At 38.3% G+C, this 25,396-nt stretch overlaps 1 protein-coding gene across 4 annotated transcripts; it reads left to right on the top strand.

Moving 5' to 3' along the window:
- Positions 1–4,422: 4,422 nt before the first annotated feature.
- Positions 4,423–25,251, top strand: LOC120397455 (cytosolic non-specific dipeptidase-like). 4 transcript variants are annotated; one of them, XM_039523298.1, is made up of 12 exons: positions 4,423–4,506; positions 8,145–8,252; positions 11,630–11,773; positions 12,664–12,826; positions 14,260–14,342; positions 14,435–14,632; positions 16,015–16,099; positions 18,790–18,950; positions 21,227–21,391; positions 22,280–22,421; positions 23,171–23,318; positions 25,119–25,251. In XM_039523298.1, the coding sequence occupies exons 1-12, from the start codon at positions 4,468–4,470 to the stop codon at positions 25,180–25,182; spliced, it is 1,500 nt and encodes a 499-aa protein (XP_039379232.1). In that variant the 5' UTR covers positions 4,423–4,467; the 3' UTR covers positions 25,183–25,251. The 4 variants fall into 4 exon arrangements, with proteins under 4 accessions (XP_039379232.1, XP_039379233.1, XP_039379235.1 ...); XM_039523299.1 differs by having other exon boundaries at positions 4,448–4,506; positions 8,132–8,252; XM_039523301.1 differs by lacking the exon at positions 4,423–4,506 and having other exon boundaries at positions 8,209–8,289.
- The last annotated feature ends 145 nt before the right edge of the window (positions 25,252–25,396 follow it).

The raw sequence follows: 25,396 nt of genomic DNA, 5'->3' as shown, positions 1-25,396 counted from the left end.
GCTGACTAGATTAATAATGTGAGAAACTATTTAGATAGAGAATATTTATTAATGGAGAATTAATTAGCAATATGTAAGCAACTCTTCACCCAACTCAGAAGAACAAGGATCACCTCTTCAAAACTTGTTGAGAAGAGAAAGCAATCATAGAATCATAGACTTTAAGGTCAGAAGAGACCATTATGATTGTCTAGTCTGACTGCCTGCACAACACAGGCCACAGAATCTCACACACTCACTCCTGTAACCTATGTCTGAGCCACCGAAGTCCTCAAATCATGGTTTAAAGACTTCAAGTTGCAGAGACTCCGCCAGCAAGTGACCTGTGCCCCACGCTACAGAGAAAGGCAAAAAAAACCCCAGGCAGTGGCGGATTAATGATTTTGCCGCCTCTAGGCCCTGAAATAATTGTCGCCCCACCCACCCCTGGCCCCGCCTCAACTCCACCCTTTCCCTGCCCCCTTCCAACTCTTTCCCCAAAGGCCCACCCCAACTCCGCCCCCTCCCTGCCCCTATTGGATCCCTTCCCCAAATCCCCGCCCCAGCCCCACCTCTTCCCCCAGTGCGCCGCGTTCCCCCTCCTCTCCCTCCCTCCCTTCCCCACAAAACAGCTGTTTTGCGGCTCAAGCACTGGGAGGGAGGGGAGAGAAACAGGACGCGGCGGCACGCTCGCAGAGGAGACGAGCTGGAGCAGGGGAGCTTCTCCGTGGGTGCTCAAATTTGCTGCCCCTTCAAATTTGCCGGCCTAGGCCTAGGCCTTGTTGGCCTAGGCGATAATACGCCGCTGACCCCAGGGCCTCTGCCAATCTGCCCTAGGGGAAAATTCCTTCCCGACCCAAATATGGCGATTAGCTAAACCTTGAGCATGTGGGCAAGACTCACCAGCCAGACACCCAGGAAAGAATTCTCAGTAGTAACTCAGATCCCACCCCATCTAACAACCCATCACAAGCCATTGGGCATATTTACCGCTGATAGTCAAAGATCAATTAATTACCAAAATTAGACTATCCCATCATACCGTCCCCTCCATAAACTTTATCAAGGAAGCCAGATATGTCTTGAAGCCAGTGTCTTTTGCCTCCACTACTCCTCTTGGCACACTGTTCCAGAACTTCACTCCTCTGATCGTTAGAAACCTTCATCTAATTTCAAGTCTAAACTTCCTGATGGCCAGTTTATATCCATTTGTTCTTGTGTCCACGTTGGTACTGAGCTTAAATAATTCCTCTCTCTCCCTGGTATTTATCCCTCTGATGTATTTACAGAGAGCAATCATATCTCCCCTCAATCCTTTCCTTTAATAACTATTCCAGTTTGAAGAATCTCTTTAAGAATTATTTATTTTTAAAAGGCTTTGAGAGCTAAAAAGCTTTTCTATAAAGAACAGGAGTGTTTGGACTCTTTCAGAACAGAATTTCAATTCCTATTGAACCCTAATGAAACTGAAGAAATATCTCAGAAAATGGGCTGAGTGAAAAGAGTTAAAGCTCTAAACTTAAAGATGGTGGGAGAATCTCCCAGCAAAAAGAAAAAGGAAGTATAACTGTCAAGAAAGAATTACAACTCTAACACACATAGGAATTAACAAAGATAAAGAGGCTCCTAAGAACAACCCAGGAAGGTATTGAGCCAATGAAAAGATGACAGCAGCGAATTTGGAATTTGCACTTTCTGTGCCTCCATCCACAACTTTACAGTACTCATCAGTTAATCCTGTCCAGCTATACGAGCAAGCTGCCACAGCCAGCTAAGAAGAAATAGAAGAGAACAGCCTTGCAGCAGCAGTGAAAAGGCAACCTTCACCCCCCAATGGACATCACCAAGACTTCAACATGGAGTAGTGAGATGAAATAACTAAATCATTACCAAGGGATTAGATTTGAAAACTCTTGTAATGATTTTATTGGAATATTGACATGCAATTGTAACTGAACAGTTTCTCCTGTTAATTACCAAATGGTTACCAGAGGTAGGCAACCTATGGCATGCGTGCCAAAGGCGGCACGCAAGCTGATTTTCAGTGGCACACACACTGCCCGGGTCCTGGCCACCGGTCCGGGGGGCTCCGCATTTTAATTTAATTTTAAATGAAGCTTCTTAAACATTATGAAAACCTTATGTACTTTATGTACAACAATAGTTTAGTTATATATTATAGACTTATAGAAAGAGACCTTCTAAAAACGTTAAAATGTATTACTGGCACGCGAAACCTTAAATTAGAGTGAATAAATGAAGACTCAGCACACCACTTCTGAAAGGTTGCCGACCTCTGGGTTAGACCATGTATTCCTGGAGAGAAGTCAGGGGGCTAAACATCAGTAAACAGAAAAACAGTGGGATTTAACTGGACTTAAGATTTTTGGCTTAAGACAGAACTGTAGATGGCTTTTTCTAAGTAACTGGTTTAAATATTGTATTTAATTTGTTTGGATTTTAGTTGCTTACTTTTCCCATTTTAAAACTCTTTTAGCTTATCAATGGTAACCAAGCAGGACTCACCTGACCTTAAAAAAATATTTTGCCCATCTATAAACAGTTTTCAGTTATCTAATGATATATTAAGATTGAACCCTCAATCATTTTGGGAAATAAGACCTTGGCCTCAACTTACTGAGATAAAAGGGCCCTACCCAAGACAGGTCTCCTCTCAAAAGTGTAATCTCTGTAGAAAAACTCTCTACAGAGAGACATCCAGAAGAGACGGTAATAGAAGTAACCTTTGTTTATCATTTGTGTTTTGATTAATGTTTTCTTTTACTTTCTTTAACAATAAAATAGCCAAGGTTAATAATTATGATCATTTGCTCAGCACTAATCGTGGTGTCCTCTATGATATGTAAAAGAACCCCTTTGCCTAAAATAGTGAGAGTCACATGCATGTCTTGGCAGTAAGAGATAACTAGTAAGAACTGGCCTGCCATTTCTTGTTTACCTAGACTAAATATTTGTATTCACTTTTGGGATAAAATTACTTGGCACTCAATAATTCCTTCCCTGCACCCCATTTGCTCTCTGTCTTAAACTTTCAATTTAGAATAGATTCTTAGGCCAGAGTTGCTTCCTGGGAACCAGGTTGGGCTGAGATTCCTGAAAAAGGTGTTTGCTTGCATGCCATTTGTGACCCACTCTGATCTAGGAGTGGAGTGTACAGTGTGAATAAACAGAATTACACTAAGAAAATGTGCAGACGCTATTTCACTGTTTTCTTTTCCAACAGGAAACTTACTTGCAAGGCCCGAACATCTGCTACTGCTCAACAAAGGGGCAACCGTATTATACCCATTTCATAGATGAGTAAATGAAAGGATAGAATTGTTAGTGAAGTGACGTGCCCAAGGTACCAGTGTAAGTTAGTAGCACAGCTTAGAATAGAACTCTAACTAGTACTGAGCTCTAACCAAACAATCACACTTCCTCATTCAGTTTTCCTTAGGACTTGCTGAAGTTTGGAACTCTGTGTATTCTCTCTCCAGTCCATTTAGCAGATCACTGAGTTCTCTAACCCAGTGGATTTGGGGCTGGACGAAGGCAGTAAAAATAATTTAGTCCTGCTGATATTTTCCTCTCCCTGTGCATGCCTAAAATGCAGCTAAGGTTCCTCAAACCCTTTTGATTTCATTATACCTTCTACATATCTTTACAAGTCTTTAATCTCCCTGAGGAGCAGAGTTTTCTGCTCTTCTCTTTAGCTGGCATGTTCAGGTTCTTCAATGTGTTTCTGTCGTATCTGTAATTTAAAGCAGATAAAGAGCCTTTCATTTCATATGTTTATACTGGCAAAGCCCTTTGAGATGCATTCACTGTTTGCAGCATTTCTCCAAAGTCAACTTTTCCTGTGCTGTTTGTTTTTCTTCATCCTCTGCAATCTGTGGAGCTCTGTACTAGATTGCTGTACATTTAGGCTAATTGCACTGGCAACCACCTAAGGCCAGAACCTAAACAATCATTTCACATGCGAGAATTTACTCATGATTATTTTTAACCAACTTAGTGGAGAGAAAGAACCTCCTGCCACAAGACTCACATGAAATAATTGTGTAAGAATATTATAACAAGGTTTCATATTTTAATAAAAATGTTCTCTTTATAGTAAGTTCGGACGGCTGAGGAAAGGAAACACCTTTTCATAATCTGTCTCAAATGAACCATAAGAATTGGGGTTTAGAGGAGAGAGGTATTCCCTGGGTAAGCTGGTATTAGTCAAGCAAAAAATTAAAACTGTTATCTCCAAGTTGATCATGGCAGCCTAGATATTCTGAATCTAAGTAAATGTGACAGATGTTTGTTCTACAGATATTGTTAACAAAATATTTGGAGAGACTAAATAACTAAGGGTAATCAAGAGAGAAAGGGGGTGGGAATGGGTTATTGGACAAGAGTCAGCTGGAACCTGAGATAAAAGGAAGTCAACACAGCTCAGACTGTTACCCTGTTACGACCACCTCTACCACCTATGCACTAATGAGACAATTTTGGAAGCTGCTCCATTTCACAGCCATGGTAAAACATTTCCTGGTTCATTTTTATACTTTCTTGTTGTTGTTATGTTGCACGAGATAATTATGCTACAGCCTAAAGAGAGTTTGAGCATTTTTGAAAAATCACGTTTATTTAGACGCCAGGAGGGTATTCTGTTTGGGGAGCCCCAGGGCACAGGAAGAGGATGTATGAAAGAGTCAGGCATTTTGCGTTTAGTTACAAATGTCCTGTGTGGGTATGTGTGCTTATATAAATATATGTAAAGAGTGTGATAACACTGCAGTTTTGGCAAACATAGAAGCACTATCATTAAAAGCAGAGAAAAATAAAGGAGAGAACTGAGTATGCAAAGAGCAAGATGACTTCAAAGGAGTTTAGGGAGGAATTCAAGCTAATTTTAAAAGGCTCAATTGACTTAAATAATTTTATAGAGAATTAAAAGAATTCCAGACTTCCTAGGTTAAAGGCAATTTATCATAAACTTAGAGAAACGTCAGCTCTTCAAGGATCCAGTCTTGTTCCCACTAAAGAATCAATGGAAAATTTTGTCATTTTCTGGCATCAGGATTTGGCACCAGTTATGGAAATTTCAACAAGAAAAGCTCTTTATTTCTGCTAGGAAAAAAAAAGTGAGCACAACCACTGAAGCAAAATTAATAAGTAATAGTAATTTATGTAATACCAGTGCTTACATCACACTTTTCATCCATTGATTTTAAAATGTTTTACAAAGGAAAGTAAATGACCAGTCTAAGCCATACCACGCTGAGCACGTATTAACCTTAAAGAATATCTTCTGATTCCCCCTTTTACAATTTTCAGAGGTCTTGATTGTTTACTTTTTTAAAAGCCAGATCCTGATCCCAGCCACGTCACTGGCAAAACTCTTATTGAATCATAGAATCATAGGACTGGAAGGGACCTCGAGAGGTCATCTAGTCCAGTCCCCTGCACTCAAGGCAGGATGAAGCATTATCTAGACCATCCCTGACAAGTGTTTGTCTAACCTGCTCTTAAAAATTATGGAGATTCAACAACCTCCCTAGGCAATTTTTTCCAGTGCTTAACCACCCTGATGGTTAGGAAGGTTTTCCGAATGTCCAACCTAAACCTCCCTTGCTGCAATTTAAGACCATTGTTTCTTGTCCTGTCCTCAGAAGTTAAGAAGAACAATTCTTCTCCCTCCTCCTTGTAACAACCTTTTATGTACTTGAAAACAGTTATTATGTCCCCTCTCAGTCTTCTCTTCTCCAGACTAAACAAAGCCAATTTTTTTCAATCTTCCCTCATAGATCATGTTTTATAGACCTTTAATTATTTTTGTTGCTCTTCTCTGGACTTTCTCCAATTCGTCCACATCTTTCCTGAAATGTGGTGCCCAGAACTGGACACAATACTCCAGTTGAGGCCTAATCAATGCAGGGTAGAGTGGAAGAATTACTTCTCGTGTCTTGCTTATCACACTCCTGCTAATACATCCAAGAATTATGTTTGCTTTTTTTTGCAACAGTGTTACACTGTTGACTAATATTTAGCTTATGGTCCACTATGACCCCCAGATCCCTCTCCACAGTACTGCTTCCTAGGCAGTCATTTCCCGTTTTGTATGTGTGCAACTGATTTTTCCTTTTATATGGAGTACTTTACATTTGTCCTTATTGAATTTCATCCTATTTACTTGAGACCATTTCTCCAGTTTGTCCAGATCTGAATTTTAATCCTATCCTCCAAAGCACTTGCAACCCCTCCCAGCTTGGTACCATCCGCAAACTTTATAAGTGTACTCTCTATACCATTATCTAAGTCATTGACGATATTGAACAGAACTGGACCCAGAACTGATTCCACTCGTTATGCCCTTCCAGCATGAGAAGTGGGAACATAATTTGGTACAGAGTGAAGAAGCCAAATGATGTTCAACTTCTCTGTCTCTTATTTATCTTGTAAATAGCACCAAGTGTGCAGACAGCATTTGAAAAGAAGAGCCAAACTAACGAGTCCCTTCCACTTACTCCAAGGTGATGATGGTAGCTTAATAGCTTAGGTCCAATACTTCTCTATGCTTTTCATTTTGCATTAAATAAAGGCTGACTCTTGGGATTTGGCATAAATTACACATTTTGTAAAGTTAAAAACAGCAACAAAATGCTTAGAGCTGAGCTGAAATGCTTCTTAATGAGATAAATAATACTGGGTGAGAGCCTAAGTCAGTAACTGAACTCATGTGGAGTGGAATGGAAGGGGCAACAGGGAGATAATGGTACCTTCCTGCATCACAGCCACCCAGCACCAGGGCAAGGTAGAGCTGCACAAGAGTGGCCCTAATTTATGCAACTGGCATAAGGTCCCTCAGGGCTGTTCCTGAGCTCCTTTAAGGACCTCACCTCACTGGGAGATAGTGCATAGAGCTGGCTTCTTTCACCCCCACTCCCCCTTTTTAAAATCCTTTTTAAAATCAAGATTGGATATTTTTCTAAAACATATGCTCTAGGTTACACAGGAATTATTTCAGGGAAGTTCTGTGGCCTGTGTTGTGCACCCCCAACATGCTCCCTGCCTCCCTCTTTTCCTTTACAAAGGGAGCGTTTGGGGAGAGGGGGTGGGAGATGGGAGGCACAGAAGGAAGTGGAGTTTTCCCTGGCACAGGGAGAATTCTGAGATGGCCACCGCTGGTGCAATACGGCTCTTTTGTGCCACTTACTGAAGAATCTGGCTCTAATGTGTGTAGATTTTATGGGGCAGATTCTTGCCTCTACTCTGGCTTCCTTATACCAGTCTGCCAGTGCAAAGGAGCAGGTCTGGTTGTATAGGGAGTCCCTGAGCATGGGGGAAATCCCTGAATGAGGTAGGGTTACCATAATAGTTCTTGTACCACTCCCCATTCATAGCTCCCTGGCTTTGTAAAGCATCTGGCTTCACCTTTATTCATCAGCTTTCAGAATGTCCCGAGTGCTCCTCTAAAGCATCCCCAGAACAGCAGCCCCACAAAGGTGCTATAAATATATTTTATCCTCTGAGGCTGAATACAGACCTATAAATACAATATGTACCTTTTTTAAAAAAAAAAAGCATACAGCATCTGAGGTTGTGGAGTGGGAATCTGAGATACTAATTGTTGTCATACTGACCATTCCCATCTTCTACCAACCCAACATCTTTCCTTCTTTCTGCAGAATGTGTCAGCTGCTATCATCAGTTGAATGGAGCTGTGATGTTACAGTGGTCACTTTAAAAGTTTCCCCATTTTGTTCCACCAGTCTAAGAAATACACCCAAAACCTAAAACAAGTGATACCACTGTGTCATGGATCCACAGGACTGGTGCTGTACCCCGAGCTTTTGAACAGTCTCCAGGAGGAACAGTTTCAGTGTAGCCAGACCTCCAAGGAGTCCAACTCTGCCTTTAGGGGCTTCAGCACTCCTGTTTCACACTGTGAGCTCTGATTATTAGGGACCAAGAATGTAGCTAGAAATGGAATAACCTGAAATAAATGTCTTCCTAAGTGTTTAAGCACTACCTGACACTGGTATTAACTAAGCTACCCAGGTCATTTTTTGTAATGGCAATATATCTTCCTGGAAGCACACAGATTGAGCATTGTATAAAGTCTGAGAATCAAAGGATAAACTTGTTTTAAACCTTTCAGTTTTCTTTTACAGACTGCCCTGGTGCTGGCCATGTCGTTCATGTCACTTACAACAGCAGTATCTGTGCCTTCGGATCAAATATTTCAGTATATTGAAGAACATCAAAATGAATACGTGCAGGTAAAGCCCATTGCTGCACAATAAGACTGTTTGCGATGTAAGTTTCTAGTCATATGAATTCTCAAAGTAGGTTAGACTTTAAAAAAAATAAATTCTAAAATGGTTCAATTAGTGATCATAGCATAGCTGGTATTTTACTTCTGGTCATAGTATTCTTTGCTCTTTTTGAATGAAAAGTGATATATACATGCAATTAATTATTTTTGGATAATATTTCATATGATTTTCATAAGAAAGTAGTAGCAATAATAATAAATACCTAGTTCTTGTATAGAGTTTTTCATCCATAGATCTCAAAGTGTTTTACAAAGGAGTAAGCAGACTTATACCAGTTTTCTGTTGCTTTCTGCTAATAAACTTTAGCTTTCTAAAAGTACTACGTACAGGGCAATTATTTTTTAACAATAAATAGGATAAGTAATCAAAAAAGGCCAAAACCTCACCATTGGAGTTTTTAACCTAAGTAAGATATGCAAGATTTTTCCTAGGACCCAGAGTATTCCGTGCATCTATAATAACACAATTTATCACAGAATGCACCCTTTGCCAAACCGTTACTACAGGGGTAGGCAATCTATGGCACGGGTGCCGAAGACAGACCACAAGCTGATTTTCAGTGGCACTCACACTACCCGGGTCCTGACCACCAGTCCAGGGGGTTCTGCATTTTAATTTAATTTTAAATGAAGCTTCTTAAATGTTTTAAAAACCTTATTTACTTTACATACAACAATAGTTTAGTTATATATTATAGACTTATAGAAAGAGACCTTCTAAAAACATTAAAATGTATTACTGGCACACAAAACCTTAAATTAGAGTGAATAAATGAAGACCCAGCACACCACTTCTGAAAGGCTGTCGACCCCTGCATTACTATAAGTTTATGTTCTGGAATATACGGTTTATATATTTATATATATGATTGCTCATGATTGTGAAGATAACCTTGAAAACCTGAGCTTTGAGTAAAATGATTCAATGTTGTCTTCCTCACTCTGCAGAGAGCATGAAACAGTACCTCTGAACTGACCTGTTCATTTCCAGTAGTTGTTGACACGGAAGCCTAAAGATGAGATTTTAAATGTTGAAATTAACTATTTTGCTACTCATTATTTTAGCAGAAACATCCAGCTAAAGTTCCTCATCTAGTCCCTACCCAGCTACCAAAACTTATAGCTTCTCCCCTGACAACTTCTACTATGCAGCTATGCACTGTGAATACAACAAAATCATACCATATTGGTAACTGGAAATGTGGGGACAGTTTAAAATAAAGGAATTAAACATCAAAATAAATAACACAAGGGACACTGTACTGATTTAATAAATCATTTTCATATTTAATGTATTAGAAAGCTAAATTTCAATGAACCTGCCATAAATTTACAGGTTAAATGTTAAAACATGACATCATAGGATTCCATGGTTGTAGCTTCTTAGAGCCCACTTTTAAAACCCTAATTCACACTGCGTTAGTACCTTTCTACATAGGCATTTGCATTTATTTCAACAGGACAATTGGTGGAGCAAGTTACAACCCAACATGAATACATTGGCCAGAATTGGGCCCGCCTTGATTTCCATATGAAATGTGTTCAGTTTACAAATAAAAAGATTTTGAATACATTTTTAATAAATGTCAGCCTTGCAAATTTGATCTGGAATCTACGACTTAAGCGGAGTTCTTTCCTTCAACATATCAGCTTCAGTTATAATGATTCTGATGACAAATTTAGGCCATCACTGACCCCTATACAACATCGTTGTTTAGGAAATATGTCCTCAAGGACACCTGTGCAAAACCATTTCCTTTATGGATTTGTATAGGTGCAACTGTTTGGAATTTAACAAACAAACAATTCTAATGATGATGCACAAGAAGCAGTAGAATTCAGTTATCTCTCAACTGCATTGGCTCTGCAGTGCTATCATTAGTTAAAAACAATAGAAACTTATTATTGCTGCTAACAACAAAGAAGACCCTAAGTACACATAAGGAGCAGATTTCTGGAGTAAGAAGGTGCCATTCATCCATAATCAATTTGCAGAGTAGAACCACGTTTCAATTTCTTAGCTTTCTTAATGTGTTTAACCCACTTAGGTCCCAATGCAGGAATGTGCTGCACAGGAGAGAGGACCCTGTATTCATGAAGAGCTCATTGCAGGATTCAGGCCATGGCTGATATTTAAAAACTATGTGAATGAGGATAGAACAATGAATGTGATTGTCAAGCTGTCTGGAGTGGCTTATGACCATGGGTGCCAGACTCAGGGCAGACTGTCAGAAAGCAGGGCAGAAACCCCAAATTAGTTGTATGTTCTTCAGTTAGATATCAACCAATTCAGTCTCAAATGTGAATCCCTAAAGCATTATAACAGTCATATCATGGAGTCACAGACAGACTCCTGGCCATTCCAGTCTATCTTGACACCCAGGCAAGCTGGACTACGTGATAGATGGCTGTTTTACATCAAAGATCAAAAAATATTCAGGTTACTCCTAGTCCCAAAGGACCCGTCACTTACCCCAGGTAAATTGCACTCATCTCTCAAACCAAAGACAATGCCTGTAGCCAGTCCTGTAATAAACTAAAAATGTATTAAGTAAGAAAAGAAATTAGAGTTATTCATGAGGTTAAAACAGGAAACATATACACACAAATGAATTACAGTCTTAGATTTTAAAAGGTAATATAAGCGTCTATAAAAAGCAGCTCTCTATGTCCCTTAGGGCTGACCCATGCCAAGCAGCATGGAGATCTCTTGCTTATGTTTAGGAATCTGTGCCCCTCAGAGTCTAACCAGCATAAAGATCCAGTTCTCCTTGTCAAGGATTTTTATCCCCTTCACCCCAGAATCCAAACTGATAGAACAAGTGTCGGTGCCTGGCTCCTCTTCATGTAGGTGGAGAGGGCAATCAACCAAGTCTTTGTCCTTTTCATGTCTTACAATGGCTCATCTGGTTTCAAAGGCCCTCTTGTCTGCACTTTACACTAATTAATGCTTCTTTTCCTGTTAGGTGAGTTTCATAATTACAGAAGTTTAAAATGAAAACACTCAATATAAATTTATATCACAGGAGACAGGCATTATAAGTAGGATTAATACATGCAGCATCCTACAAGCATTGTCTAAACACTAATCACATTCTTATAACACTAATATCTACTTTAACTATACTAACACACCAGTAAGCCAAACTGGTCTGCATTTGTCAGTGTTCAGTGAGGCCCTGGGCCTTGGCATGAGCTGGCACCTGATCTGCCAGCATCACAGTGATATTTTCAGGTAACTTTCATTTCAGAGGGCTGTAACATCAGCTTAGAGCAATACACTGCATGTAGATCATCACCTTCCATTTTCTTATCCTGCAGAGACTCAAAGATTGGGTGGCCATAGAAAGTGTCTCCAATGACCCTGAAAAGAGAGATCTGGTTATAAACATGATGCTTTTGGCAGAAGAAAGGATAAGAAAGTTAGGTGGAACAGTTGAGATGGTAGATCTGGACATGCAAGAGGTAATACATTTTCACTGTGTTTTCAGGATACAAATCTAAGTATCTATAACCAGCTTTTGTCTAGTGATATAACCATGTTATCTAAGTGCTGTACAAATTAAGATGCACACCTATAAAATGGGTTACCACTGTAACTGTAAGTATGGTTTTTCTTTGGCTTTTGCATCAAGAAGTAAAATGCAGACTACAAAAAAAAAGCCTCATTTTATATACACAGGAACCAATAGTGTAATCCTGGTGGATTAAGTGACCAGAATTTAAAGAGCCATCATCAACTTTAAAATCACGTTTACAAGGCAGGAGAGCCAGTGAGCTAGGAAGCTCCTTTCCTCCCCTTTTTCAGAGGCCCAGAAGAGGGGATGCCAGGAGACAACAGGAAACATAATTTCTGTTCTTGATCCCCGAGGCTTAGAAGAAGTAGAACTGGGTGTTGGTGGACGCATCTGCCTCCTAGCACTAGAGCTTCCAGAACTTTTCCTTATCCCCTTAAATCCGAGGCACTGCAGACACCAGTGATGTTTTTAATGTTATGTGACTGGAACCAGGACCAATCTCCTGCAACAAAATGGTTTGCATGTCCCTAAGACCATTTCTTATTTTGTGCTATGGCTAGCATTGTTACTCTTTTGCTGCATATATAACCATTTACTGCTCCAGAATATTATATATCCTTGCATAAAAGCCTTAGGATGTAGATTCTAGTCTGCTTCTATATAGCAGTCATTCTAAAATTATTTTTACAAGGACAGAACTAAACAGAAGACATTCAAAAATCAAGACAAGTAGGATCAAAATCATCCCTGGTGGAAACTCCAATGACTTCATCATCTATAAATGCATGTTTTGGAAGCCTCTGTCAATGTATATAATGCAACTCTGATTTATTTTAGCTACCCAATGGAAACAAAATCTCTTTGCCACCAGTTATTCTGGCAAACATTGTAAAAGATCCAAAAAAGCCTACCGTTTGTTTTTATGGGCATATGGATGTGCAGCCGGCAAAAATTGAGGATGGATGGTCAACAGAGCCTTACATATTGACAGAGAAAAATGGTAAGTGCTTGAGCTGCTTGAAAGCTTTCAGCAACTGGTTTAGCATGTATATAGGCAGACCCTTTATACTAAAGCAGCTTCCATACCATGAAAGAAAAAGAGAAAGATCATTCAAATAACATAGAAACAAATAATTCTGTTCAGGTAAAATAGCAAACCTTCTGGTAAATGCCTTCCTTGTCTGTGAATAGATATTCCACTAAAATCCTTTGAACTTTTTTTCCTTATATGCAAAAATAAGCACTTGTCTTAAAAATACAGCTGCACGGAAGATCTTGCGCCAAATTCAGATTGCATCTTGCACATATGCCTACACCAGAAATTAGAGCTGAAATTCTGAATCCACTGAAGCCATAGGAGTTTTGCTATTGACTTCAGTACAGCCAGGATTTCACCTGAGGTGTCCAAATAGGGTACAACTTTTGTGCCTCACTACCAGTTCCTGTCAAACCCACAGAATCCATGCTCTGTTGTTCCTCCATGGCTAGAAAAGCAGGAGAATTCTGGGGCAGGAGGCGTGGTTGAGACATTTAGCTCCTTTGATCAGCTATTATATCCCCCCATCATACTGCTTATGTTCCTTCTGAGTACTCTGTATGGATGGCTGTGCTGAAATTGTGGGCATTCCTGGTCTGATCAGAATAAGGGTGCAAAATCATATTGCTTTTGTACTATTATTTTCTGCCAGTTTTGGAAGGCAATGCTGAAGAGAACCTCACTTTAGCCCCTTCCATTCAGCTTGTTATAAAATTTCTCCTACTCAACTATAAGCTACCAAAGAACTTTAATTAGAAATGAGCATACAAAAGGAAGGGTGTCCAATATAAACATTTACTACAAGTAAATATGGACTTTGCAATTATTACAGTACAAATCCAATAATGGAATTTGGAATAGCAAAGGTTGAGTACTCCAGCTACATTTTGAACATCAGGGGGATAGCTAGTCCTGGCTTCAGGAGACCTTGTTATTCAAATACTGATTACTTTTTCTACAGACCATGTAGAGCTCTGTGTTACATATACAACCTGTCAAAACACTATTTTAGTTGTATGCAAGATCATTAATAGAAGGAGGAAATACTATGGTGTTTGTAAAGATTTTATATTTATTAATAGTTTAAAGAGTAATTCTATTTTAAAAATTGATTCAGTAAAATATTGCATCCTGGGCTATATATTTATTGTGTCTCAGTGATTTCCACATCAGATATGGTCAGCTTACAAGTAAAAAGATAATTTTCTAAAGGCCATCCTGGCAAATTCATCCTGACTCTAGCTGGTTTCTTTCCTACTTGTTCAGTGCACAATGATGAGTAATAAAATTTCTACAGCTCAACTATGGCTCTGTTACCTGTGCAACATCACTGTCTGCACTTGCCTAATGAACTAACTTTATTAGTTATCACAATCTCATTCTATTTTGTTTTCAAGGCAATCTCTACGGACGAGGTGCATCCGATGACAAAGGACAAGTTCTGGCTGTGCTGAATGCAATTGAAGCACTTCAAAAACATGCATGTGACTTTTTCTTCCTTTATCAATAAGTTTGATATTTGCAACTAGTTAACCAATTGCTTATACATCTTTTTGAAACATTTCCTTATAGGAACTTCCTGTTAATGTAAAGATTCTGCTTGAAGGTATGGAAGAAGTAGGGTCCATTGGGCTAAATATGCTAGTTAAACAGAGAAATAGTACATTTTTTTCTGACGTTGATTACATTGTGGTCACTGACTCCGCATGGCTCAGCAACAAACCTGGTATTACATATGGGACAAGAGGAATCTGCTACTTCTTTGTTGAGGTATAGTGCAAAAAGAAGCATGATCTTATATTCTCGGTAACTGAATATTACCTGAGTATTTATCAAGTGGCTTTATATTTATCCAGGTCCAAACACTAATAGCCCTACCAAATATATAAACTCACAGGGTTAAAGGTAGATATAGGATAATACAGTGATTCCATCTCTATTATATATGGTAGTAATTTTAAGGCTGAACTAAAGGAATCACCACTTTCTAGTACTGGTATATAGAAATAACAATAGTAAGTTCATATATAAGCACATTATGGGTCAAATTATCCTTTCAGTTGTACCAGTGCAACCTCACTGAAATTAACTAAGAGGAGAATTTGTCCGTCTATATATTCAAAGGGCTTTACAAAATATTAGCTAATGAATTAAGGATGTCCTGTACATGCCAGTCTCCAAGGAATTTATCTGGGATCATGAAATACATGGGATTTAAGGATGCAAGCAGAGATTTATCATTGATAGGGCCAGTGGTCTATCCTGATAAATTATAACAAAAAGTCATAGTCTGATAGCAGGGAGAGGGGAAAAGGCAGAAGTCATGAATTTATAATGACAAATGACAAAAAATAGGCCACACTATTTTAATCAAAATATCTTTTATTTTCTATAAAAACTACTTCATTCTCTATAATCTATTAGCTTAAAACGATTTAAAACTCTTATTCTAGTGCCTCTTGGTTCAACAGCAGTGCAGGAAGTTGGAAGTATAGCTCCTGCTTTATCTTCTTCAGCACTGCTTCCCTACCTCCGCCTCTGCAAAAGGCAGCTAGGGCACCAGTGTTGTGCAGGCATCTCTCATCATGTCCGCTTCCTAGCTATGTAAACGCTATAATGTTTTACTAAAAAACCCAGAGCTATTGTGCCATTTCATAGTAAGCCTGCCCCCAATGACAGGACAATAACAATGGAACTGAGCACATCACTTTTGTGCTGAAAGTTTCATCTCGATTTTCCAGAAAACATTTATTCTACAGTCCATGTGGAATAGTAGAAAAAATGAAAATGTCAGTTCTCATTTTTAATACCCAGCATGTTTTTCAAAAATATGGTTCTCAAGATTGTCAGATTAGTCTGTCAGCATCAGAATAAGTAAATGGATAATAGATTATTTAATATTAAGTCAAATAAATATTATTTAAAGAAAGGTGCATTAGCACATTTGTTTTTTTTCCACAGTGATGGAAAAGAGAACAAAATTGCAAGCAAAACAAAAAACAATAGCATATACATTGTGATAATATACCTAGAAATCCTGAAATGAAAATGACCATAGACTTTTCCTGTTGAATTACACTGGAAGCTTACACAGCCTTCTCCATGGCTTGTAAAGGAAGTATCAAGTGTGTTCACCTATTCTATTTTTGCAGGTAGAATGTGCTAAACGAGACTTACACTCAGGGGGCTTTGGAGGAATATTACATGAAGCAATGAATGACTTAATATTTCTGTTAAGTAAGTATTGCTTTAATTACCTATGAATAACTGTCATGTTCTAGGTCTGTCATGTTCCATTTCAAAGCATATCAGGTATTGTTCTGACTCCCACCAACTAAAAGCACAGGAATATAAAAACATGAGTTATGTGTACTGTGCCCGGTACTGACATTGTTACTCAGACAAAACTCCTATTAATTCTCATGAGACTTTTTCTTAGTAAGGACTAAGTAAAGAAGACTTCTGGTTTGGATCCATTGTATGCATAATTGCAAGTGCTGCAGCATTTCATCCAACCATGTAATTTACTTTAATTATATAGGGCCAAGTTAATTTAAATGGGCAATTCACAAAAAAAGGAACAACTCTGTTTACTTTAATGTGTTTGTTAACATTGCAACCCCAATTCTGTTTGTTTCATGTACCATGTATTGGATAATAACCTGAAAGGATTCTGTGTTCTTAAACTATACTGGATCTTTATTAAAGCAACTATTTACACAGGTGCTGCAACTGCAGCTAGTATTCAAACTATGTGCAGACAAACAGACTTCCTGGTGTCTCCTCCAAACTCTTTCCTCCTGCAACTTGTGCTCCTCCCTCCAAGTCCCCATGGGGGTTGCTACACGGTTTCTTACAGTATGTGGTGTTTTAACTACTTTAATGGAGTTTTAAGGTTGAGATTTTAATCAAATGAAGAGTATCTTTGTCAGTTAATAATTCACTCCAGAAAAAAATTGCGCCATCCAAAAGCAACAGGCCTAGCTCGCAAGCTATGTGTGAAAGCAGCTCTCCTTTTAGTTATAGTTAAACCTAAGTTTAGTCCAAAGGTCATAGCTTTTAAATAAAAGCATTAATCTCCAAAGAGAGAAGGGCAGAGGCTTTAGGTGAATTTGGTAGAAAATGAATAAAGCAAAGCGATGCTCCGAATAGGAGATAATGTACAGTACAAGGACATTGAGCAATTAAAGTAATAAGACTACTGCACCAGAGATTGTGGGGAGGCCACCCATCTAAGAACTAACCAGGCTGCAATCTTTTAACTTTAAATATGGAAGAAGATTAGGTTTATTTGCCCTGGTCTGAACTTTCTTTTTATGTATCCTGCCACTGCTTTTTCAGTTGCAACCTACTTTGACTCCCATTATTTATTCACCTCAGGGTACATTATTTAGGTTTTTTTCTATCAATATTTTATAAAGTTCTGTGCAAGTAAGTTGAAAAGTTAAGGAGGGATATTGCTGTAAGAAAATGGTGATGAGCAATGCTCATCCTGAGTAAAAGCTCTTAATTTTATGTGTCTAATCTCTGTGGCTGATCGCTGTAGAATGTTTTTAATGTGTCTATCATAACATTATATAAGGTAACAGTATGTGCACCAGGTGTGCAAATTTACATATCTACATACATACATTTTCTCCTACAGACATATATTGTCCCCACTGTTAATTTATTTGTGCCAAAACAGAAACACCCACCTGTAGTTATTAAATTTTAATTCTAATATTGATTAACAATACAATGTAAGTTTTCAAAGTTTGATGTACAGCACCTTGCATCTTTTTTTCCTCCATTGGGTTTCTAAGAGCCTCATGGAGACTGACTGCCCTGATCCTTCTCCTCTTCTACTCTCTCTCCCGCATAAGTCTCTCTTCAGGAGGACTTTTCCTCCAGAAGTCTGATTTATCTGGACCTTGTGAACTGCGTCTACACTAGTATTAATAGTGTAGATACCAACAGGTGGTGGCCAGGGCAGGGCCGGCTCCAGGCACCAGCAAAGGAAGCAGGTGCCTGGGGCAGCCAATACAAAGGGGTGGCACTCTGTCCATTAGTGGGGCAGCACGTCCGGGTCTTCGGCAGGAATTCGGCAGCGGGTCCCTCAGTCCCTCTCTTCCTCTTCGAGCTGCCGCTGAAATGCTGCCGAAGAGGAAGAGAGGGAGTGAAGGACCCGCCGCCGCAATACCGCCGAAGAATGGAGCAGCATGATTGAGCTGCCGCCAAAGTGCCACTGATTGGCTTTTAAAAAATTATTTATTTATTTATTATTTTTTGCTGCTTGGGGCAGCAGAAAGCCTGGAGCCGGCCCTGGGCCAAGGTAGCGGCAGCAGCAGCACAGGCACAGGTAGCCACAGAGGAGGCATAGCTGAGCTGTGCTGAGTACTTTCTCAGTAGTTTCAGGTGAGTAAATATTTAGCACGACAGCTCAGCTGTGCCTCCGTGATTCCACTGTTATTTATACTTGGGCTTGCTCATTGAAAGCTAATGTGAGTATATGTACAACAGCAGGGAATTCATACCTCGGTTCACAGTGTAGGCGTAGTCCATGTATCCACAAGAGGGGTCACATATTACTTTCTGTCTCAGGAAAAAGTGTGGTGCCTTTCAAATCCCTGCTCCCAAAGACATTTTAGGACTCAAATTTATACCTCCCATATGACAGTGCCTTGAGTTGCCACTAAATCACAGCTGTAAATGGTTAATTATTAAACAAATACTTATATTAGGCTCAGAAAACTACAGAGCTTGAAAACTGCAATTATATGTGACATTAAAATATAACAGTAAGGTCAATATTAAACATGAAAACCATCTCTGCAGAGTTTTTACATACACTTTTTGGTTACAGATTTCTGTTGTCTCTGCAGTGCTTATTAGACATGAATCTTTTTTTTCTAGACCAATTAAAATTCATTTGGATTTTTCTCTAGACACTCTGGTAGATTCCTCTGGTCATATCCTGATCCCTGGAATTTATGAAGCAGTAGCTCCTCTCACTGAAAAAGAAAAGAAACTCTATGAAGGAATTGAATATGACCTGGACCAGATTATGGCCAAATATGGATTAGAAGGGTTTCGTAACAAAACTAAGGTATATGTTACATTTATTTTTGTATTGCTAATAGAATTTTCCTTCATTGGTTTCAGGCTTCTCAGTTGGAATAATAAATCATAGTCATTACTGAAGTCAATGGGGTTCTTTCCATTGACTTCAATGGGCTTTGAATCAGGCCCTAAAATCAGGGGTTCCTTCAAATCTCTCCTTAATCTCATAGACTCATAGACTTTAAGGTCAGAAGGGACTATTATGATTATCTAGTCTGACCTCCTGCACAATGCAGGCCACAGAATCTCATCCACCCACTCCTGTAACAAATCCCTAATCTGTGTCTGAGCCACTGAAGTCCTCAAATTGTGGTTTGAAGACCTCAAGCTGCAGAGAATCCTCCAGCAAGTGGCCCGTGCCTCATGCTGCAGAGGAAGGCAAAAAACCTCCAGGGCCTCTTCCAATCTGCCCTGGAGGAAAATTCCTTCCCGGCCCGAAATATGGCGATCAGTTAAACCCTGAGCATATGGGTAAGACTCACCAGCCAGCACCCAGGAAAAAATTCTCTGTAGTAACTCAGATCCCACCCCATCTAACATCCCATCACAGACCACTGGGCATACTTACCTGCTGATAATCAAAGATCAATTGCCAAATTAATTGCCAAAATTAGGCTATCCCATCATACCATCCCCTCCATAAACGTATCAAACTTAGTCTTAAAGCCAGATATGTCTTTTGCCCCCACTACTCCCCTTGGAAGGCTGTTCCAGAATTTCACTCCTCTAATGGTTAGAAACCTTCGTCTAATTTCAAGTCTAAATTTCCTAGTATCCAGTTTATATCCATTTGTTCTTGTGTTCACATTGGTACTAAGCTTAAATAATTCCTCTCCCTCCCTAATATTTATCCCTCTGATATATTTATAAAGAGCCATCATATCCCCCCTCAACCTTCTTTTGGTTAGGCTAAACAAGCCAAGCTCTTTGAGACTCCTTTGAGTCAGTTTCCATTCCTCGGATCATCCTAGTAGCTCTTCTCTGTACCTGTTCCAGTTTGAATTCATCCTTCTTAAACATGGGAGACCAGAACTACTCACCAGTGCTGGGACCCCATTTGTGTTACTTGTCTTAGATTTTAGCAAGCTCTTCAGGGCAGGGACAACTACTTCTATATGTATCACTAACACAATGGGACCCAATCAAGATTAGGCCCTTTGGACAACATAGCAATATAAATATTAATATTGGTCAAGAACAACTTTTGCTTTGCTTTGCTTTTGCTTTTGCTTTGTTAACATATTGCCAGAATTCTACCAACAAAATTCTGCTCCGGGTTGAACAGGTACTTCAGTGGGGGTTTCACCCATATAACTGAGTGCAGAATTTGGCCCAACCGAGAAATCTTTTATTTGCTAATACACCTATCTCTTGGAAAAACCTGCATAATCCTTATAATACCCACTGCAAAAGTGACATCTTTGTCAGCAAAGTGTTAAATGGTCATGCTCTGTGACTAAAATGGAGTAAGGATTTGGGTATCCCAATATATAAAACTATGGTCTATATATAAAATAATATATAAAATAATATATAAAACTATTAAAGACTATGACTCATCTAACAAAAAAACTCACTTAAATATTGGACCCTCTTAAAAATACATTTATTAACTAAAATAGTGGTCACTGTTCTATTGTTAATGCTTAAAACTTATGTTTTTCTTCCAGTTGGCATATGTAACATCCATTATCACTCATGGAAGTTGTGAGCCCATATCACAAGGAAAATACACTGATTGGTATAAAATCTGTATTTCACATGGTGTGGTTTGTTCTGAATGCTCATGACTGATCTGATATCATACAAAGCACCTTAAATCTTGAAGCTAAGATACCTACAAATCTAATATTTATATTTGAGATACTCTACTTTCACTGACTTGATTTGTGGGCTTGAGAAAGATGAATCCTATACATGTCTATAGTGGCAATACTATAAATGCTTGAAAGCTGGATATTTTATATGTAACAGATATTATGGTGTAATAAATGGATCTCTTTCATTTTGTTACAATGAGTTATCTTTAAGAAAAAACAAGCCATGGAAGATTTGGCACAGTCAATCTCTAGACAGATTTATATATAGCACACTTACATACACAAAGAGCGGTTTCATGTGGAAATAATAATACTGAGACTGCTTGCCTAAGAATCATGTATGCAATCTGTTATTGTGAAGTAGCATGAAGTGCTAGCTAGTTACAGATTATTGTTTAATGCCTCTTCTGCTTTAATATATTTACATTTTTTACATCTTCAGGAAGAATTATTAATGCAAAGATCACGCTATCCATCTCTTTCCATCCATGGAATCGAAGGAGCTTTTTCTGCACCTGGAGCTAAGACTGTAATCCCTGCAAAAGTAACTGGAAAGTTTTCAATACGTCTGGTGCCGAACATGGAGCCTTCTGTAGTAGAGAAACAGGTAGGATGGTGGATCCCTCCTTTTTTAATTCCTCCTATACTTGTTTATTGCATTCACCCACTTCAAAATGAATGAGTTCTGCACCTGTGACGCTTAGTGGCAAGTTGTTTCTTGGCTACATTTTTGATACTCTGTCCCATCCTGAGCTGCACTTTGTACTGCTTGGTTGTAGCTGAGGATTTGAGTTTCTGCTATATAAGAAGAAACTAATATGGGGACATGTATGTCTCCAAGAAGAAATATGATAAACAAAGAACATGTTAAAAATGTCATACTACAGTTTCACTATCTATAATGTACCTATCCCAACAACAGAATCTGGATGTAAACAATATGCAGTCACTCCATATCCCTTTGGCTACAAATCCAAAAGCATCTATCATTTTCCAAAATCAAATACAAATGACAACCATCAGATTCTGACAAAACTATGGTTTGGTCCAAGGGTTAATCAATCTCCAGTTACTTCTGAATAGGTCCATTGACAGCACCAACAAATGAAGATCTCTGCATGAACCAGTATAGGAGTAGAGGGTTGACAGCACCAAAAAACAGCATGGCTGGAACTCTCTTCCCACACTGTCAATATTTCACATTCATTATGTGTCCAAGCAGTGAGATCTTGAATGTGCAGTGTTGTTGTAGCCGTGTCGGTCCCAGAGTATTAGAAAGACAAAGTGAACGAGGTAATATCTTTTATTGGACCAAATTCTGTTGTTGGTCCAGTAGAAGATATTACCTCACCCACGTTGTCTCTGTAACATTTTGAGCATGGCAGTTGTGCCTCTGACAAGTCAGAGTTTTAAACAAACGCGCACACACATGATTTTTTTCTCTATGTAATGAATTAAATAAATATTTTCGTGTCACTGCAATTATTTTCTTTAGGTGACTGACTATTTGAACAAGAAATTTACTGAACTGAACAGTCCTAACAGCATTAAAGTAACCAATGACACAGGATCAAAGCCCTGGCTGTCTGACACAAATGAACCTCTGTATTTGGCTGCAAGGAAAGCAATTAAAAGAGGTTTGGCTGTTTTATAATATGTGGATTATTTGGTAGACAACTATGTCACCTTTTGAAAGTATTATCCATAGAAATGAAACCAGGTTATTTTCCTTATTCTGTCTGCACATATTCTTATTGTCCACATAGGTTTCTAATACTGACATATTTGTATAGAATTGCACTTTCATACATAGCAGCTTTTATTGTTTGTTGATATGAGGTTGATTTGCAAGCAATATTAATGTACATTGTTAACATTTTACTACACTGATGATCACAAATATCACACACAGATGTGTCATTCGTTGCTCTTACCATTTTTTCAGCTCCTGCTGTAACTTGTCTTCAGATGAATACTATTTGTGGTTAGGGGACAGATCCCTGTGCCCATGTAGAAGAATAACATTGGCTTCAGCACTCCATGTGGGTGTAAGGATCCCTTGTAAAGTCATTTGTAGGAACAGGAACTTTAGATAGTGAATACAGCCCACAGGCAGAACACACAAGTATGGGTATGGGTGAATTCTAATACTTTGAATCCAAGCTTAACAACACCAGAACATAACAGCTTTTTTAGCGGAAAAAGGAAATATCTTTAAGAAGTCCCCATAAGTCTCCCCATCCAGCCCCTCCAACAAAAAATGTAGAAAACAAGTTTATATCCAAATAATGCCTTTAGTTATTCAAATATAAAAGCAGGAAGGATAGTTCATGAAGCTTGTAGAAATTGATTTTTTTATAAAGCTTATGTTATCTTCACTCCCTAGTGTTTGGAAAAGAGGCTGACATGATCCGTGCAGGTGGAACAATTCCAATTGCCACACATTTTCAGGAGGTGACTAGAAAGAGTATAATGTTACTAGGAATAGGAGGACCTGACGATGCTCCCCATGGGCAAGATGAAAAGATCAGCAGGTATTTTTTACTCATTTTCTTAAAAATCATAAACATGTTAATTTAGAAGAAATGTGGAGTTTTAAAGTGTTAATATAATTTCAGAAGAGAAAATATACAATACTGTGACAAATAAAAAAAAACCCATCTTGAATTTACATCACTTTTTCAAATGTACATTTAGAACTCCCAGATGTAATTTTGAAAAAGTGGTATAAATGCAGGTGCCTCACCTCAAATGCTGCTATTTTCTCTTCTCAAAAAACTGTAGTCAACTAACACACTACAACATATTTGGATTTTTAGGAATTAGTCATTTGAAAACATTCAAGTTGAAGAGCTCCTTTAAGTAATCAAGTTGGCTAAAATGTGTGTGCCTTCACCCGGATGCTTTCTTTCCTACTTTTCTATGTCCTTGATTCACTTCAACACTTGTATTGCAGTTCTAATGACTGACAGTAGTCAAATTAACTGAAGTTGGCAGTTTTTAACACAATATCGGTGCATTTGGTTGTTTATGGTTTCTTGCATTAACTAATGAGAAGCAGTTTGATAAAAGATGCATGAGGGGATAGCCTGTGAATGTTTTGTTTTAGTGAAACTATAATTAATACTTGTGTTAATACTTGTATATACATACAGCTACTGGAAGGTAAACATAGTGAATAATTTGAAGCTAAAAAGGAGGGACACACTTTAATTAAATAAAAATCCACCTCCAAGGAATCTATTGCAAGTTTTATTTTGATGCTGAACAAAAGTTACATAAAAATGAAATACTTCTCTTATTTGGAATTTGAGCACAACCTGCAGCTTCTGTTCAAGTGGCTGAGGTAAAACATAGGGTCAAATTCTTTCCTCAAATCAGTGTGTGTGTGTGTGACTCCCATTACCTTCCCTAGGAGTGCCATGACTATAACCAAGGGTATAATTTAGGGCTCAGTTCTGCAAACACATTACTTGAATAATTGTAGTCACGTGGGTAGTACCAATGATTTCAGTTAAACATGTGTGTATTTTCACAGGATAGGGCGTGAGCCAAAGCCAGTTGAAATCAATAAGAGTCTTTCCATTGACTTCAGAGGGCTTTGGATCAAGTTCTTAGGGTAAAATTTTCAAAAGGTACTTAGGTACCTATAGATGCAGATAGGTGTCTGTAGATGCCCAAATACCTTTAAACACCTGGTCCTAAGTGATTTAGGAGCCTAATTCTAATTTTCTTGACTTTCAATGAGATTTATACTGCTAAGTCATTTTTTAAAATAGGACTTAGACATCTAAGCCACTTTGGCCTTGCAACACTGAGCAGAGCAGGGTCTAAATACCTTTAAAAATGTGGGACAAGGCTCCTGAGTCATTTAGGCACTTTTGATTTTCTCTTGGTCCTTAGTTATTTTGTGTGACATGATAGTTAATTATTCAATCTTAAATAGCAATCAAAACTAAAAGCAAAACAGTCAATATATTTATCTGACTACTTGAGTCATGACATTGTGTGCATGAAAATTCATAGATTAGAAGGGACGATAGTGATTATCTCGTCTGATCGTCTGTATAACACAGGCCATAGTAATTCCTGCAACAAACCCAATCACATTGTTGAACTTCAGCATAGTTTTCAGAAAAGCATTCAATCTTGATTAAAAGTGATGGAAAAGTCTATCACACATTCCTTGGTACGTTTTTAGGAAGACTGTCTTTACAGTTAAAAATTTGTTTCTTATCATCATTTATTTCCATGCGAGACAGTATGTGAGTATATCTGAAGAACTCCTATGTTGTGTACAGTAAAATTATACTGTTGCCTCTGTTTTCTTTTAGGTACAATTTCATTGAGGGAACAAAACTATACGCAGCTTTCCTTCAAGAACTTGCTACTGTCTAAAGAAAAAAGGATATGGCTTAGTAAACCTTTATAACTATCCGTATTTGCTTGTTTGATAAGCACATATTACAGAACATATTGGATTTCACAATTATCCTGAGTTCTTTTTTTCAAAATTTTAATGTTTTAAAAAAGAAATTGAACATGAAAAAACAAACACAAAATATCTGATAAAGAATGCAGTACATTATATCACTATTATCCCTTTTATATT

The sequence above is a fragment of the Mauremys reevesii genome, linkage group 2, assembly GCF_016161935.1.
Source record: "Mauremys reevesii isolate NIE-2019 linkage group 2, ASM1616193v1, whole genome shotgun sequence".
NCBI lineage: Eukaryota > Metazoa > Chordata > Testudines > Geoemydidae > Mauremys > Mauremys reevesii.
Note: the sequence above shows the minus strand (reverse complement) of the source record. Positions and strands in the feature narration are given on the sequence as shown.